Source organism: Bos grunniens, chromosome 25 (genome assembly GCF_055505025.1).
Source record: "Bos grunniens cultivar Pamir isolate PY7600 chromosome 25, Bosgru_T2T1.0, whole genome shotgun sequence".
In the NCBI taxonomy this organism is placed as follows: Eukaryota; Metazoa; Chordata; class Mammalia; order Artiodactyla; family Bovidae; genus Bos; species Bos grunniens.
Window position 1 is genome coordinate 26,343,970 of NC_141189.1, and position 18,609 is coordinate 26,362,578.

At 43.4% G+C, this 18,609-nt stretch overlaps 2 protein-coding genes and 1 non-coding gene across 10 annotated transcripts in view; all 3 read left to right on the forward strand.

Annotated features, from left to right (window-relative positions):
* Positions 1-588: 588 nt before the first annotated feature.
* Positions 589-9,318, forward strand: ARL6IP1 (ARL6 interacting reticulophagy regulator 1). 2 transcript variants are annotated; one of them, XM_086375574.1, is made up of 6 exons: positions 589-706; positions 3,525-3,658; positions 4,250-4,369; positions 6,592-6,709; positions 7,292-7,376; positions 7,798-9,318. In XM_086375574.1, exons 1-6 carry the CDS (start codon positions 671-673, stop codon positions 7,914-7,916), a joined length of 612 nt encoding a protein of 203 aa, XP_086231700.1. In that variant the 5' UTR covers positions 589-670; the 3' UTR covers positions 7,917-9,318. The 2 variants fall into 2 exon arrangements, with proteins under 2 accessions (XP_086231700.1, XP_086231701.1); XM_086375575.1 differs by lacking the exon at positions 4,250-4,369.
* On the forward strand, positions 4,082-4,188 carry LOC147345345 (U6 spliceosomal RNA). Its single transcript, XR_015155103.1, has one exon. It is a non-coding gene; the product is annotated as a U6 spliceosomal RNA (small nuclear RNA).
* A 1,496-nt stretch (positions 9,319-10,814) lies between the features above and the next one.
* Positions 10,815-18,609, forward strand: part of RPS15A (ribosomal protein S15a) — a 46,595-nt gene continuing 38,800 nt past the window's right edge. For 2 of the 7 annotated variants that reach the window (XM_086375580.1, XM_086375581.1), the window contains exons 1-3: positions 13,412-13,464; positions 14,499-14,636; positions 15,124-15,203. In XM_086375580.1, coding sequence (XP_086231706.1) covers positions 14,504-14,636; positions 15,124-15,203 — 213 coding nt within the window. In that variant the 5' untranslated portion in view covers positions 13,412-13,464; positions 14,499-14,503. Of the gene's footprint in view, positions 14,048-14,498; positions 14,637-15,123; positions 15,204-17,904; positions 17,991-18,609 lie in introns of all 7 variants that reach the window. The other 5 variants (XM_086375576.1, XM_086375577.1, XM_086375578.1 and 2 more) reach the window with 5 other exon arrangements.

Here is an 18,609-nt window from a genome sequence, read left to right on the forward strand (position 1 = left end):
TCTCCAAGTCACATATCTAGGCTAAACTGCTCAGTAGCCTGACGAGGGCTGCCAAAGCAGGGATTAGAAGAAATGCGGGTCCAACTCGGGGCACAGCCGGGCCCAGGGCCACCCGCTGGATCTGGTAGAAGATCCCAGCCCGCCCCCTTAAGGAGGTTACTGTCACATGCCCATCTCTGCCCTCCGCCTGATTACTGCATGGCATATTTCCTTAAGGACTCAATTCCAGAGAGCTGTGCTTAGCTGCTTTGAAGTCTGCTGGAAGATCGTCCGAGAGCCACCTGGCGGCCCGCCTCGGGAATACTGAAGCCAGGCCTGGCCCCCGGCAGCGGCCGTTGAACCGCTTAGGAGGGGCCTGGGCGGGGCGTCTCCCACCTACTGGGCGCTGATTGGCCACCCCATGGCCCCGCCCCCGGAGCCCCGGCGAGGTCTCACTTTCCTTTGACCTCGGTTTCAAGTCATGCGCTGGACAGCGGTTGGTCCGGTCTGCTCAAGCTTGATCTCGATTTGCCCAATGAGGAACGAGCTTCGCAGGGTTTGTCGGGAAAGGCCGCCGGCCTATATAAGCGGGCTGCGGGGCGTATCCTCGCGCTAGGGGTGCGGCGAGGGAGTCTGCGGAGGGTTTAATTTGGTGGTGTCCTGTGCTCGCTGATACGGCACGTCGAGAACTATGGCGGAAGGAGATAATCGCAGCACCAATCTGCTGGTGAGTCCCAGCGCCTAGTCGCCAGAGGACAGAGCGGAGCCTCCGGACTTCGGTGTGCTCCGTGGGACTGAGCTGCGGCCTTGTTCTTATCACCCGCGGCGGGCCCGGCCCTCCTCTCCCTTTCCGGGTGTAGGCGATGACGCTTGACCTTTTGGCTTCTTGGTTAGCCTCTGCTTGGTAGTGACTAGTTGTGGCGACTCCTAACACCCCCTTGGGGAAGGTACGCGATGGAGCGAAGAGGGCGCTTGATCGTTCACTGCGAATAGAGGTTGAGTAGGAAGCTGGAGAAGGGGGCTGTGACCAGTCTGGGTTGCAGTCAGTGGCAGAGGGCCTCGAGGGGCCTGTCGAGCGCTTTTGGGGCCCAGACTCCAGCCGTATCTGTGTCTCCCCCTTCTTGATCTTAATCAGAATGTCCCTTCGCCCTTTACCCTAATGATTGGGCAGGAGTGGAGGGTCAAAGGGCTCTTCCCGAGCGTTTCTGTTAGAGCCTGGCACGGCTTAAAACGGCAAGGAGGCTTCAAGCTCATGGCTGGAAAATGGAGGTGGGATCCAGCTGGAAGGACAATGGGAGGTTCCTGGCGTTTGTCTGGAACTTTTAAGTCTGGGAGGGGGTGTCACAGGACGATTTTAGAGTAAGCAGGGGTCGAAGGGAACTGCAGTGAGCTTGTATCAAAGGCAGACAATTATAACCTCAGCCCGAATCTCACCGCAGGATCTAGACAAAAAGCGAGAGAAATCTGTCCATCTTCTCCATGGCCTTTTCCCAGGAAAAGACAAGCCACACACCATCACCACAGTGAATAGAGAAACAGAATAATTTAATTTTGGCGTTTGATTTTCCAAGAGCCCAGGTTCTAACGAATCAAATTATTTTATTGGGCAGTTTTGATTGTGGTGATTTTCATTTTGTGTTGACTTTTAAATATGCATGACCTTTGCCCCTTTTCTATGGTTAGCCTAGTTAGCCCCAACACACAAACCCCCCCACCCCCACCCACCCACCCAAGATCGAATAGCTATTGAAATAACTGGTCTTGGCCTCGAGCTGGTCTGCTTTTTGCACAGACACACACGCACACACACACACACACCCACCCAAGATCGAACAGCTATTGAAACAACTGATCTTGGCCATGAGTCGCTTTAGTCGTGTCCGACTGTGTGCGACCCTATAGACAGCAGCCCACCAGGCTCCCCCGTCCCTGGGATTCTCCAGGCAAGAACGCTGGAGTGGGTTGCCATTTCCTTCTCCAATGCATGAAAGTGAAAAGTGAAAGTGAAGTCGCTGAATCGTGTCCGACTCTTCGCAGTGTGATTTAATTTAATGAGAACAAGACCTTTGGCCTTGGCTTTGCTGCATTCAGATCTGTAAACCTCTGTGTGTCTCAGTTTCCTTATATGTAGAATGAGAATAGTAAGGATACCTTCCTTTCAGCTTGTTGGGAGGTGTAAGTATAGAAAATATTTATGTATATAAGTATATAAAATATATATACTTACACCTTAAAGTATAAGTATATAAAATATTTAACAGAGTTTCTGTCACATGGTACTCTTTTAAGGAAATATGGATTTTTCTAGTTTTTTTTCTTTCTCGACTCTTGCAAAACTTAGCTTGTTGCTGAGTCACTTGAGTCATGCCCGACTCTGTGCGACCCCACGGACTGCAGCCTACCAGGCTCCCCCATCCCTGGGATTCTCCAGGCAAGAACACTGGAGTGGGTTGCCATTTCCTTCTCCAATGCATGAGAGTGAAAAGTGAAAGTGAAGTCGCTCAGTCATGTCCGACTCTTTGAAACCTCATGGACTGCAGCCTACCAGGCTCTTCCGTCCATGGGAGTTTCCAGGCAAGAGTACTACTGGAGTGGGGTGCCATTGCCTTCTCTGAAACTTAGCTTACATGCAAGGAAAAAACCAACCAAACAACAACAAAATCAACTTAAAGGTTTTTTGCCACAGTAGCTCATCTGAGAAGTCTACTTAGCTCATCTGAGAAGTCTACTTGCAGCTGATTGTCAGATTTGCAGAGAAATTTGACATCTAACCAAAGCATCCTGATAAGTGTAAGGAGCGTTTTATTGAGATATATTGGGGTTAATATTAATAAGTCATTTATAATTCGGTGAAAGCACAGTAGTTTTCCTTAGTTGTGCAAGTGATGCCAATATATAGATTATTCCAGTACACAAAGAGCTATTTTGGGAATTGAATGCTGTTCAGGGAGAGGCTTTCCTCATGTATTCAGGAGTAGGGGGTTAAATCAATGAAATGATGAAGAGATCGATTGTAACAACCTGAAATGAGCAAACCTCAGGTGATCTTATTTTATACTTGGGGCAGTGCCACTTAGCAGTGCCTAGTGAAGGGAAGTCGCTCAGTCGTGTCCAACTCTTTGCGACCCCATGGACGGAGTAGCCTGCACCAGGCTACTCCATCCATGGGATTTTCTAGGCAAGAGTACTGGAGTGGGTTGCCATTTCCTTCTCCAGGGAATGTTCCCGACCCAGGGATCGAACCCAGGTCTCCCGCATTGTAGACAGATGATTTACTGTCTGAGCCACCAGGGAAGCCTGCAGCTAGCAGTGCATGGCTTTGGGAAAATAACCATTCTGAACTCACTTTAATTGTAAATGGGTCTGATTATCCCTATCTTAAGGAGTTTTATAAGGATTGTGTTACATAACCCCAGTGCTTGGGCTTGGAAAGTGACCGTTACATGATAATTTTCCCCCCATTGATTTCTGACTTTGGTATCTCTAGGAGTCACAGAAATGTTGAGATTAGTAAAATGATTGCTTTAAATGTTGCTCATATGTAGGCTGCAGAGACTGCAAGTCTGGAAGAGCAGCTGCAAGGATGGGGAGAAGTGATGCTGATGGCAGATAAAGTCCTCCGATGGGAAAGAGCCTGGTTTCCACCTGCCATCATGGGTGTGGTTTCTTTGGTGTTTCTGTAAGTGAGCTATTAAATTACAATAGATTTATGCTTGTTACTAATAATGGTTCAGGTTTCATTTATGGAAGTGCCTGAAGTCTTGTAATTTTAAAATCTGTAAAAAATGCCTTTCCTTAGAGCCGTCTGCCTGGTTTTCAGAATCCATAGTACTATGTAAACTCAGTAACCGGTGCAGTGAAATAAATCTGTGGCTCAAACTTAGGACTGTTTATACTCCAAGAAGGTGCCGAGGACCCCAAAGGGCTTTTGCCTCTTGATGTTTACATTAACCGTTACGCCTGGGATGTCATCATGTCACAAAACTTCCGGAAAACCACTTGTGAGAAAATGAGAATAGGAAGGGCAGATAACATCTTTTAAGAACCAGAGGACTGACTGAATAAACATCTTCAGCTAGCACTAATAAAGACCATATTTTTCGTGCTCGCTTCGGCAGCACATATACTAAAATTGGAACGATACAGAGAAGATTTGCATGGCCCCTGCGCAAGGATGACACGCAAATTCGTGAAGCGTTCCATATTTAAAAAAAAAAAAAAAAAAAGACCATATTTTTCTAACCTTTGTTACTTTTTTTTTTTTAAACAGGACTATCTACTATCTAGATCCATCTGTTCTATCTGGTGTTTCCTGTTTTGTTATGTTTTTGTGCTTGGCTGACTACCTTGTTCCCATTCTAGCACCTAGAATTTTTGGCTCCAATAAATGGTAGGTGGCATAATGATGTGGCATTCAAATTTCTGAGAACCTGATAACTGTGACTAGGGTGCTGTAATTACAGAGAACTGCCTTAATTAACAGATTGCTAGGGATTAGACTTATTGTTTGATGTAAAGAATTTCTTAGCTGATTCACATATAAATCATGAATTTCCAGTACTTATATCTCCATAGTTCTTTTAGACTCTAGCATTTATTTTGACTTTTTTCTTTCTAGACCTTTGTATTGAAGTGAGGCTTTTTTCGGTAATGATTTCTCAGCGATTGAACTCATAATGAGCTTTCCATAAAAGTAGTATGTCTGCTTTACATTTTTTACCATCGATATTTAAGATAATACTAATTTCATAAATAACATGAATAATTGAAAACAGTAAACATAGTTGTTTTTTTTTTTTTTTTGCCTGTTCATTTAGCAACTGTTTATTGAATGTCTACTTTTATGTTAGGTGCACTCTTCTGGGTGCTGTGAAGTATTTTGATTTTTAAGATTGATCTTGTGTTTCAGGCTGAAACATTGAGGGAGTGCAGTATGGTTAGCAAAAGTGCTTAAGAATAGATTCAAGCTTATACAGAAGTGGGTTGTTTATTTCATTTATACCATTCTTTGTACGAGTTACTTATGGGTTCCCAAGATAAGGTTAAGTGGCTTCGGATCCTATTAAAGTAATTGCTTAATTTTCCTCTGGAATGTTGGATTTCTCACTTTTGATCCAAATAGTGAACAAAACTAGATAGAGGAATGGGATTGTTTTTCTCCTGGATGTTTTTCTTCCTTGGTTGTTTATTTTAATTTGATTAGTAGTCTACTTGTGCCTATAGTTTTTTGTTCTCCTGATAATAACAAATGATAAAAATAATTCTGTAAAAATAATTTTAAATGTAGGAATTGCTTGAATTATGGGATAAGTAAGCATGTTTGTTTGTATAAACATGTTTCTATCATATCAGAACGGTTAGTGTTAGGAAATGCCCTCTGAATTGTTTTTCATGTGCAGTAATAAATTATGCTGCTGTTTGGGAGCCAAATTCTTTTTTTTTTTTTAATGTTTAAACTTTATTTTTAATTTATTTGGCTGTGCCCACTCTTTGTTGTGGCATGTGGGATCTAGTTTGCTGACCAGGGATCAAACCTGGGCCCCCTGCATTTGGGAGCTCAGAGTCTTAACCACTGGACCACCGAGGAAGTCCCTGGGGGCAAGTTTGTGACTATGCAGTGTAACAATTTAACAGACTCAACATCATACCCTGATTTTATTAGCCAGATAACATTCTAATCTGCTAATCCTTAAATCCTGGAGAAAAAATTTCAGAAGTAAACACACGAAGTTTCTTGGTAGTTGGTACGTTATCACTGGCGCAGTTTTGTTTTTTGACCTTTATGAGGAAGGAAGAACACTGTCGCATAGCCACAGGGCAGCCTTGACTGTGGGCAGTATATGAATGTCTGCTTACAAGAAGTTCCAGGGCTCCGCAGAAGGCCTTCCACTGTATCTGTCACTGCAGATTTACAAGGACAAGGACTAGCGGAGAGAAAGCAACACACCCCAGCAGAGGGCTTGCTTTTTATATCAGCCATTATGTCTGTGTGGCAAAGACAGTACAAAGACAAAATTATTAAAAAAAAAAAAATCAGAACCTAAAATACATTATAAATGAAAACAGACTTTTTTGGAGTATCTTTTTGTATTTATTCTTATTGCTGTTTTGTTTGTGATTTGTGATTGGATCTGAACTGTTCGTGGCTGCCTTGGCATCAAATGTATGAAGCCCAGTTGAGGTACTTTGAATGCCAGTAGTTACTGTTTGGTAGAAATGTCACATCCTCCTCAAAATCGTGGGACTCTGGTGGCCACAACTCAGGATTCACTGGGATCTGCCAAATGATATAGGAAGTTTGGGGTTTTTTTTTTTGTTTCTGTCTTTTGTCTGCTTTTTGGCCATGCTGCACAGCTGTGGGATTTTAGTTCCCTGACCAGGGATTGCACCTGGGCCCTCAGAAGTTAGAGCTTGGAGTCCTAAACCACTGGACCAAAAAGGAATTCCCAAAAGAGTCTTAATGGTTCAAGAGCTCTTTTTTTTTAAATGAGATAATGTGCATTGTTTTCTTTAGATTTTCTTTGGAAAGTAGCTTTTGAAATTTGAGAGGATGGTATACTTCTGTTTAATATTTAGATTTGTCTATAGTAAAGAGGAAAATTCTTTTTCTAGGACCACCGAGCAACAGCAAAGATTCCATGAAATTTGCAGCAATCTAGTAAAAACTCGACGCAGAGCTGTGGGCTGGTGGAAACGCCTCTTTACACTAAAGGAAGAAAAGCCTAAAATGGTACTTTTTTGGTTTTGACTTATTTAAGTAGAGCAGCATTTTAAGATTGTGTCAGATTTTACTTCATCATAGTCTAAAGCCTTTCTTTTTTACTCTAGTTGTGGTTGGATGTTTATCATTGTGTGTTGGTTTAACTCCTCTGAGTACATGCATAAATATTTATCTGTATCAGTTATACTGAAAGTTAGATTTACATTTTGCATTTAATTTTTCATTGTAGAATGAATTTTTTCTGGTTCTTTTTACTTACTGAAATAAATATAAAAGATCCATCTCTTTTCTCTTAGTTTCACTTGAGGTTACTATGTGAAGTTATGAATTGCGAAAGTAGTGTAATTTATATTATAAACTACTTAATTTACATATAGAAATAGTTATTCTAGGAGAGAATGTATCTAAATTCTATAAAGTAGACCTAGGGAGTTTTCTGTAGGTTTTATATAATACATAGATGCTAAATATTTTAAAAGAAAAATGAGAGTAAAAACTGAGTTATTTTCCAACCTTTGAAACAACCTCCTAAAGTTTCAGTTCTTAGTCTGTTCCGAGGAGTTGATAAGTTCTTGTTATTTTCATTATTAGTACTTCATGACCATGATCATTTCTCTTGCTGCGGTTGCTTGGGTGGGACAGCAAGTCCACAACCTCCTTCTCACCTACCTGATAGGTAAGTCTCTGGGGAAGGACTGCAGGCATGTCCTAGCCAGTTTAACTGGAATTTGGTAAACAGTATGTTCCTGCTCACTGAGTTTGAGGCAGTGATTAAGGAACTGTGTGAACATAGAAAGATGACTAAAAGCTGGGTCCTTGTTTTCAATGAGTTTGTGGTCTTATCAGAAGTAAGACAAAGAATCGATAACCAAGGTAGAAAGTATTGTGCACAAGGTAAAAATAGGTAGTGTGTGTTACCTGAGGTTGGGAGGTGTGAGAGCAGACGCTTCTAGGGATAATTGTCATCGGGAATAATGGGTATCATGTTGCTTCTTCTCATTAGAGTGTGTCTTAGTCTGAGGAACTAGCTTCTGTAAAATGTTGTAGTCTTTAGAAAGTTAATTGTTGCCTCTGTAACTTTTTTTTTTTCCTTTAAGTGACTTTCTTACTTTTGCTTCCTGGACTGAACCAACATGGGATCATTTCGAAGTACATTGGAATGGCCAAAAGAGAGATAAACAAGCTTCTCAAACAAAAAGAAAAGAAAAATGAATAAAGCATTTGCTTTATTCAGTGTGATTAATGGAGTATACATTGTCCTTGGGAACAGTGTCTGTTATGCTGTTTGGATACTAAAATGTTACAGAAGTAGCTCTCTGCTGTCCCTCACTCTGCCCTTAGTACACATTCTGACTTGCTAAGCAAGGCTTTATGCCCAGTGTCTTCATGGGTGTGTTCTTAGCAGCTGGCCTTATATGGACAACTGTTTCTTCAGTTCCTCATCTTGGTTTTTTGTCACCCAGGGTTAACTGAACTCTTAATTTTAAAATAAAATAGTGGTGAACTTCACCCTTTAGTACAGTTAACAGTGACTCGGGGTAACTGTTCAAGTTGATCTTTTTTTTAGCTGGATACAGGATAGTGGTCTGTGACTTCAGGAAGCTTATTCTATCGTCTGCTTCCATGGTCTGCTTAAAAAACTGGCTTCATGAGTATAGACCAAGTTTACCACTTCTGATGAACAGACCAATTGAGATTCATTCCTCATTCTGTTTCGATAGTGTGGGAGCAGAAGCCTCATGGAATAAGATGAAGCTAATTTCATGCCTTAGCGTGTGTTTTCTCCCTTGTGCAGAATTTAGCAGTTTGTAGGAAACTCAGTGTTTCCTAAATGTTTCCTTCCTCCCAAATGGGGAATCTAGCAGGAACTTTTAGAACTCTTGTTCCCTTGCACTTAAACTTGAAGTTAGTACGTCCTTAAACGCTTTTTAGTAGCAGGCTTACACAAGTTGGTAGTTAGGACTTTTAATTTCAGACTTTCAGTTAATTGGAACTAAAGTCCATAATAGGTTAAGAGTCACGTCCATGATCTTCACTCCAAGACCAGCCAATAAAGGACAAAAGTCTTCCTGTGTTGAGTCAAGATTCATTTCAGTAGAAAATAGCCTTATCCTACCAATTTTTCAAGACCAGAATAAGCCTTTAAAGATAAGTCTCAAGAGTTTCCTTTTATGGTAACACTGGCTGCTTTTGGTCCCCATAGATGGAGTAGTTGAAATCTGTAGGAATGGACCTCTGAGGGCTGGAAATGTGATATACTTGGGAACAATTCTTAAACTGATTAACTAGTTGTAATATAGTTTTGTGAATTTATTGCACTGATGCTGTGAAACCTGGACCTTGTGGTATATCAGTCCCTAAATTAGTGTTATTTTCTCCCCTTCAATATTGCTGTAAACAGTGGCACCGTGTAGCATGTTTGACTTTTTAAATGTTTCGTATACAACCTACAAACTACCATAATTTACGTGTGTTTCCTCATTGTATATAAGCTTGTCTTCCTATCCAGATTTTTTGTGTGAATGTGTGTTCTACCAATTAACTACTTTTGCAGTTTTAATCCTGTATTATTTCTTCTACTTTGTTAAAAGGGGAATAAATAAAAAAGCTGGAATCCCTCCTTGTGTCCTTTCTTTATAGCTTAACCAATAAGTGTTTCCATGATTGGATTTACATACCCAGTTAATGAACTACCCTGGGTGATCATTCCACTGCTGTAGCGGGCTCTTTGGATTTCCCAGGAGGCGCAGTGGTAAAGAACCTGCAAATGCAGGAGATGCTGGAGAAGCCATCCCTGCGTTGGGAAGGTCCCTTAAGAACAGAATGAACTAAAAGGTTTAAATTCTTTCAGTAAACATCTAGGCACCACCCTAGATGGAAAAGGAGGTAAAATGAATAAATGATGGCCAAAGGTGGTATGTGAGGGTGTGGCTGGGAGGTCAGGCAGCAGAAGGATGCAGGAGAGAGGGCCACACACCTCTACCCTAGGACCTAGCTCAGAATTTTGTACCTGACGTGCCTAGTAACATTTGTTTGTACTTAGAGTTTTTTTAAAATAGAGCCCAAATTGGGTATTTTATCACTGGGTCTCACTATCCTTTGTGGGTACTGGGAACAGATTCAGTGTCAAACCTCTTGCTTTCCCTACCTGCCAAATGTATGGATCCTTCCTTGAAGCCTCCTGGAGGCTTGATGTCCAGAAAAGGGAAGTTTCTACCTAGTCACCATAGGTCTCTTGGTCACTCAGTGCTCTGGAATGCAGCCACGCGCAGCTGTGATGAGTCTCCAGGCCAGCTTGGATACTACTGTGCCAGCTCTGGCCACAGCACAAGTTGACTTTCGAGTTCTTTGCACCACCTCTAGCAGAGTTATTCCAGAATTAACAGGATGTCAAGAGGCGATCTGTACACAGTCTTCTGCTCCATTTCCACTCCTCTCCCCTTCCCCCAGTCCCAACCATTCCAAGATTTCTGGATATCTTTATATGCCTTATATGCCCTCCTAGCTCTTCAAAGTGAAAGTGAAAGTCGCTCAGCTGTGTCCGACTGTTTGTGATCCCATGGACTATACAGGCCAGAATACTGGAGTGGGTAGCTGTTCCCTTCTCCAAAGGATCTTCCCAACCCAGGGATCAAACCCAGGTCTTCTGCATTGCAGACAGATTCTTTACCAACTGAGCTATGAGGGAAGCCCCTAGCTCTTAGAGCCACTCAAAAACCCATAGGCCACACACCCTTCCTAATGTTTGGGAATAAAACCCCACAAGTAATTTATATATGACCACTGTCTTTGACTTTTTAACTTACAGCAAAATTTTAAGACTGAGTTAAGCCTGAATTTAGTTTGCTTCCTCATTTGTGAGGTGGAGATAATACAGATCTCAAAGGGGCATTATGTAACTCCATGTGTTTTGAGGATTCAGAGTTAATCTACAGGAAGCGCTTAGTGGCAGTTAGGAATTAGCTGTTAGAAGCCTTCAGACAGATTAAATGGCACTTCCTCCTGGCAAAGCTTTAGCAACTTCGCAGGCCACCTCTCCGTTCCCACGTGCTTCATATTGGCATGGAAACAGCACACTGCCTGGTACTGTTATTTAGAGATTTGTCTCTGCTGGGATCTGCACCTCTTAAGGCCTGGAACTGATGTTTGTCGTGCTACAACTGGCATATGATAGGCACTCATTAGATGTTTGCTGAATGAAGGGATGAAAGAATGAATGAAGTGTATAAACAGGTTGAGTGGTGCTAGTTTTCTATTGATGGAGGCTCTTGAAGGAAAGTGGGTTTATTAACTCCCCACTGTTGCTAAGTCCCTCAAGTTGAGTACCACAGTTTTAGTCAACATCTTGCATTCAGGCAACCAGTTTTTAAAGGAAATATTTCTTAGAAAAGCCAATGCCTATGTTGGGAGCTTGGCACTCCTCAAGGTTCACTTAGGATTTGAGAAGTGGTGACGGTGGGTGAGGTGGGCTGTGATGCTAATAACAAATGCTGGTCTTTTATCTGGATTATTTCATTTATCTTAACAGCAACTTCGAGTAGTTAGTATATCATTCCCTTTTACAGACGGGGAAACTGATTTGCCCATTCATTTATTCATTACACATGTATCAGGGACCTACCATGTGGAGTTAACTTATCTAGAAGCTGTGGGTACAGTGGTGAACAAAGCCAACCATATCCCTGCCTGCTTAACGGAGACAGTAAATACACTTCCAAAATCTCAAGCGGTAAACCCTATGGAGAAGAGTTAAACAGGGCAATGAGATTGGGGGGCAGGGAGGATGAGGAGGACGCTGTGTGATTGAACAGAGACCTGACAAACTGGGGGAGGAAAAGTCAAGTTAAAGGGAAAAGCAAATGCAAAGGCCCTGAGGCAGAGTGTGCTTGGAGTATCTGAAGAAAAGTCAGCAAGGGAGATGGCTGGGAGATGGTGTTCCTATGTAAGGAGGCAGATATTACAAGAAGGACTTTTTAAGTTTTTGTAAGGAATCTGGATTTTACTGACAGGAATCCTTGGAGAGTCCGAGGTCTGTCAAGTTTTAAAATGATCATTCTGGCAGCCTTGTGGGAAACACAGGGAAGGGGGTGGAAAATACAGGGAAGGGTAAGAAGGGAGGGTAAGGGTGAAAGCGGTGAGGAAGTTAAGTCCTGAGCAGAAGCTTAGCCTAAGGTCACTCAGCTCCAGAGAGGGCGGAGCCAGAATTCCCTGTCTCCCAGGCAGCCGGACTTCGAGCAGTAACTGCTGAGCATTTATTTAACGCGTGCCAGAGATTTTGCGAGCCCTTTGTCACCATTATGTCATCTGACCCTTGCAACAAACTTTAAGAGGCCGAGCGTTTATTTCTAAAGATTTGTGGCTTTCTTTGCAACTGTGTCTGTATTTCAGAACTTAAAAGAAAAGTCTGGAACTCCAGTAAATAATTTCTAATACTTCAGTTCAGTCGCTCAGTCCTGTCCGACTCTTTGCGAACCCATGAATTGCAGCACCCGCCAGGCCTCCCTGTCCATCACCAACTCTCGGAGTTCACTCAAACTCACGTCCATCGAGTCGGTGATGCCATCCAGCCATCTCATCCTCTGTCATCCCCTTCTCCTCCTGCCCCCAATCCCTCCCAGCATCAGAGTCTTTTTCGCATGAGGTGGCCAAAGTATTGGAGTTTCAGCTTTAGCATCAGTCCTTCCAATGAACACTCAGGACTGATGTTTAGGATGGACTGGTTGGATCTCCTTGCAGTCCAAGGGACTCTCAAGAGTCTTCTCCAACACCACAGTTCAAAAGCATCAATTCTTCGGCGCTCAGCCTTCTTCACAGTCCAACTCTCACATCCATACATGACCACTGGAAAAACCATAGCCTTGACTAGACGAACCTTTGTTGGTAAAGTAATGTCTCTGCTTTTGAATATGCTATCTAGGTTGGTCATAACTTTCCTTCCAAGGAGTAAGCATCTTTTAATTTCATGGCTGCAATCACCATCTGCAATGATTTTGAAGCCCAAAAAAACAGCGTCAAAAAAGAAGCATCGATTAAGAAAAATATTTTTTACTGTTTTGAAAAAGTATAAACAAATTTCAAAAAACAGAAATTGTACAGGGAGAAAGCTCTACCCTGGTGGCTCAGTGGTAAAGAAGTCGCCAACGCAGGAAACCCATGTTCGATTCCCGGATGGGAAAGATCCCCTGGAGAAGGAAATGGCAACTCACCCATCTTTGCCTGGGAAATCCCATGAACAAAGGAGCCTTGCCGGCTACAATCCATAGAGTCACAAAGAGTCCGATACGACTTAGCGACTAAGCAACAAAAATAGGGAGAAAAGCATGACTCCCATCCCAGTTTCTAACGCCCTTCTCAGAGGCAATTGCCGATTTCTTGTGGGTCCTTCCAGAGATACTGTAAATACGCACGTATCAAAATTCTTTCTAAATAGTCAACAGTTACTGCAATAAAAATCAGTAAATATCTAGGCCCTCGTCAGCTTTTCGTTTTTACCGATTAGCTGCTAGAAAGGAGTTCAAAACTACGCAAATGCCCCACTTCTTGCCAGCTGACTGCCCTATGCCGCGCCGGGGATGTTCGATTCCATCGACTCTCTGCTACCTACCCCGCGGGAGGCTCCGCCCCTTCACCCGCCTCCTTCCAGTAGGCAATCCTTTTTTCTTTGTTTTTGGCGGGGCTTTAAAAGTCTCGCGATAGCCCGACCCGTAACCCATAATTCCGTGCGCTCGCCCCTCCCGTCCTCTTTCCGCCATCTTTCCGTGCCGGTGAGTATCTCTCTCTGAGCTATCCAATATCATCCGTCGGTTATCGGTGCCATCCTGTGGTGTGGGATTCGCGCTCCGTGTCCTGCGAGGATGTTGGAGGCCTCTTAGGCCGGAGAAGCTAGTCTTTCGAGGGTCTGGGCAGGCAGAGGGGAGAGTCATGCCGGGCTATCCCATGCTTTGAACCCCGGAGAGCCCGGCCTCTGGGACGCAGGCCGCCGCCCTTGGGAACAGGGAGCTTTGGACCGTTCCGGGGGGGCGGCAGCTCCGAATCTTTCGGCGGCGCCAGGACCTCCCGTTAGTGGTTGAAGCAGCTCGTTGGCTCTGAGAAGCACCGGGGGGCCATGGAATTGGTGGGCCGTGCAGCTTCCCATTACTTTGGGTGCGCCGGGAGCTTGGGAGATGAGGACCGTCGGGAGGGGAAACTGCATCCTGCCTGTGGTGGCCGTTTGCTGGGAACGAGTCTGGTTTCCTCTCAAGACACTTGAGCTGGAGGAAGTAGGTTGGCGTCCTGCTGTCGTGGTTTGAGACATGCCTCTGTTCCTAACTTTCAAAACTTTATTAGATGAAGTTTGTGCCCTTTGAGGTAAGAGACCCGTCTGGTGATACATGTGAAATGTTTCAGTTTATTACTTCGGTACTTGCCGTTGGGCATAGTTTTAGATGGCACAGGGACGGACATGTTATGTTAATGCAGCAGTTATGAGTGTTAGGTGAAAGTTGAGTAGTATCTTTGGGTTATTGGGAAAAGTCTGACACTGAGTTAGTAGGTTTAAAGGACCGTGTTAATAGTACAGATGCTGCCGAATTCCACAAGTTTGAGTACTAACTGCCATTTCGAATAACACCTACCATGGCTGGTGTTTTTATTTTAGTAGTTGACATCCTTCTGGGGTTACCGGGGAACCAGTCTGCTTAGAAATGGGGAAGCTTCCACATGATTGAGGCAGAAAGGAAAGGATGTGTTTGTAGGGAAATGATAGGGTGCCTGGTAATGGCAGTGCCGGTAAAACGCCTGTTTTGTCTTCCCTGAACAGCCAGAATGGTGCGCATGAATGTCCTGGCCGATGCTCTCAAGAGTATCAACAATGCCGAAAAGAGAGGCAAACGCCAGGTCCTTATTAGGCCGTGCTCCAAAGTCATCGTCAGGTTTCTAACAGTGATGATGAAGCATGGTAAGTGTCTTGCTGTTTTATGTTTTGGGATAAACATGCTATGGAATGGGTCCTGTAGAAATTTAACTGTGGAGAGAGGCCTGGAAAGGGAAAATGGGGAACAAAGTGGCAGTCAGACATGGTAACTAATGCAGTTGACTTGGGCTGTGGACAGGGTAGTCCTGGAGAAGTGATGCTGTTTAAGAAATGCTGAGTGGGATAGGACTGTTGAAAGGAGGAGGTTTGTGACTGTTTAGGTGTTTGGCAGCTAAAATGGCCTTTCTTGATAATAACATCACCCCACAACATGTCATTGAAAGGACCCTGAGCTCTTCTCAGAGCTGCATGGGATGTAAAGGATTGTTGAACGTCCTGGACACTAGGTAGCTTTTGGGAGTGGGAAGGTATGAAAAGGCAAGGAGGAAAGTATCCCCCTTTTAAAATTGCAGGGTGGATTACTGTCTTCATTTTAAAATTATTTTTTAATACAGTCAGTTGTGTTCTACAGGTTACATTGGCGAATTTGAAATCATTGATGATCACAGGGCTGGGAAAATTGTTGTGAACCTCACAGGCAGGCTAAATAAGGTAAGAATTGACTATCTTTCACATTTTAGAATCTTGAGAATGGTCTAAGGTGGTATATTGCCTTTGTAAAATCAGATAATGTCGTGCTTGCTTTACCTAGTTAGGTTAAGAATGAGAATTGATTAAAATCATTAAATTTTATGTAACTTCTTCCTGATAGAATTGTAAGTTGACCTAGTGTTTGGAGTATAAGGTTATCTGAAGGGAGATGTGGAGGCTTGAGACTGGTGGTACTGGTTTTGAATCCTGGATGGTTCAAGGCCAGTAGTCCTGTTGGTGTAAATAACTTGTGAGGTCTGTTTTTCCTGTCAGTTTGTAGGCATAATCTACTGAATGTGTTTGATGTTTTTGACTTTGGATTGCATGAATTTGGGGGCTAGGTATTAGTCTGTAAGTCAGTTGGGGGTCTCATCGTTGCTGGTTTGCTTTCTGTGTCAGATTTGTAGCTTTCAGATTTGCAAGGGATCTGAGATCCTGTAATCCAAAGTGTGAGTCGCTCAGTGGTGTCCAACTCTTTGCAACCCCAAAGATGACAGCCCGCCAGGCTCCTCTGTCAGTGGGATTCTCCAGGGTATCTTCCCAACCCAGGGATTGAGCCTGGGTCTCCTATATTGCAGGCAGGTTCCTGTAATCCAGCACTAGGGCAAGTGGGCCAAGAAAGTGGTTAGTGGCAGGGGCCAGACTGACTAATAAGGTCATTCCCTAGTCCCGCAGTTGTTTAGTTACAAAGCTGCTTTCTTACGTAGTGAATTTGCTTCTGGTGTGGATAGATTCTTAATGTCAGATGAAAATTACTGGATATGAAGCCTTTAAAGAGTTTTTGAAGGACATTTTGGGTCTGTCTTGTTTTATTTTATTGTAACCATTAGATTCCAATCCCAAGGAAGGATTTGAATTCACTTTTCTCACTCTGATCCTCACAGTGTGTTGAAGTAGAAGAGGGTGTGTTTATTTTCCCCTCTATTTTTAAGAATTAGGAAACTGAGAATTAGGAAATCTGAGTCCTGCTGAGGGACAGTGAAAGACTAATTCTGGTGTATAGCTTATAGCACATTTTAAAGCTGTCCCGCAGAAGATTTGATATTAAAAAAAAACCAGTTTGAGAAGTGCCCTGTACCAGGTTTCTCTTGAACACTCACTGTACATAATAGCTTAAGAAATAAGTTTGAACAGAGTATTTACCAAATGGAACTCACTTGTGGCATCCTTACTCTGTGATACACTAAATTATTTGGAAAATCCTGGCTAATAGATAGTTGAAATCCAGGCCCTGCCAAATGCCAGAATTATTTTTTGGTTTCTCTTAACTTCAGTTTTCTTGCTTTGTAAGACATTCTTGCCTCAGTTTCCTTCATGCAAGAGATGGATATACCTTATTGTGGAAATGTAATGGGGCTGGGAAATCAGGTAGTGTTTAAAGATTAGGTTAAGAAAATTCTTGCCTTAATCATATCTTAGATTGATGTGGTTTGAGAGCAGATACAGGAGAAGGCAATGGCACCCCACTCCAGTACTCTTGCCTGGCAAATCCCATGGATGGAGGAGCCTGGTAGGCTGCAGTCCATGGGGTCCCTAAGAGTCAGACACGACTGAGTGACTTCACTTTGACTTTCCACTTTCATGCATTGGAGAAGGAAATGGCAACCCACTCCAGTGTTCTTGCCTGGAGAATCCCAGGGACGGGGGAGCCTGGTAGGCTGCAGTCAGTGGGGTCGCAGAGTCGGACACGACTGAAGCGACTTGGCGGCGGAGAGCAGATATGCTGGACTTACACTAGCTGAATAGGAGGGATTTTTTTTGCTACTGGAATACATAAAGCTCGGGTGTGGTAGTGTAGAGGCCTCAGAAAGCTTTGTCTTTACTTTAGCTTGCTTGGGTTTTCCCTCGTGGTATCCCTGTGTTGCTTCTATCCAATGTGGGATTGCCCTTGATAGTCAAGTGACAGTAGTAGCTCCCAGGATGATGTGATAAAAAGAAGCTGAGTGAGCTTCCTGCCTGGGGGCGCTTGGACCTGATGGGTCCATTTTCAGTTTCGATCTGCCTAGGGAAGTGGGAAGGGTAACTACTCAGAGACTTCACCAAGTTCTAATCTTGTAGTCTCATTCAGTTGACTGTTAAACATTTTGGAGTCTTCCCAGGCTACACTAGTGGTAAAGAACCTGCCTGCCAATGCAGGAGAGGTGAGAGATGCAGATTCAGTCCTTGGGTGGGGAAGATCCCCTGGAGGAGGGCATGACAGCCCACTTCAGTATTCTTGCCTGGAGAATGGTCTATTAGGGTCGAAAAGAGTGGAATATGACTGAAGCGACTGAGCATGCAAGGCATCTTGGTGAGTGTGCTAGTGATTTGTAGAACAGAGATGTGAGCAGGGTTGTCTTATTTAGCTCTGAGACTTGCTCTCTCGGCTCTTTAAAATCTGGCCATTTGTGCCAGGACAGCGCCACAGGCCGTAGGGATGCGCACTGCTGGCTACCGTGTGTTGTCTTATGTTCTGCCTCTTCTGTTGATATTTCCAGTAGTTCGCTTTTTCCTCCTAAGTAGCCATAGTCTTGTTCTTCAAATTGAACTTACATAGAGTATTGAACAGAATAGTTACCCATGTAATGTTGAGTTGGTTGGCTTCCATGCTCCGTTATAAAAGCTTTTTAGTGTTATTTGTTATTAGTGAAGTGTGAACACTGTTTTCTGTTTCTGTTTACAGTGTGGAGTGATCAGCCCTAGATTTGATGTGCAACTCAAAGATCTAGAAAAATGGCAGAATAACCTGCTCCCATCCCGTCAGTTTGGGTGAGTTGATTTTCTTCATTTAAAATTGATGCTGTGGATGCCTGTGATGCAGAGCTTCTTATTTATTTTTTACATAACAGTAGTAGTAATAGTCTCCATTCCCAAACAGCTTGACTCGTGGGTTAGCGCCTATGTGGCCACACTTCATGTGTTAGGTTTTAGTTTCTGAGAGGTGTGTGAGAGCTGAAGCTGGCTGAGAGCAGAATTGCGTTCCCTTTAGTGTCTGCTCTTTTGGCTTAGTGCAAATAGTTCATACATGTTCTCTATGAATACCCTCCTGTGGCCAGAATGACTTCTGAACCATTGCCCTCTGGGCAAACTCAGTTTGAAAATCTTCATCTGTGGTTAAGAGACTGAGTTCAAATTCTGGATTTTCTTTAAAGCTGTGAGGCTTTGGGTGATTCATGGCCTTGATTTCTTAAAGATGGTAGTTCTCTTATAAGTTACATTATCAGCTGATTTACTTCTGGTAAAGCAGTTTAAAACCTGATCTGACACACCAAGCATTTGGTCTGTTTGTGGTTAAGAACTTAAACACCCAGTTACGTTTGGTGGTGTTGAATTTACTCCCACTTCATGGTTACTGTATAACAGGTATAGTGTTATGGGCAAGTCCTTT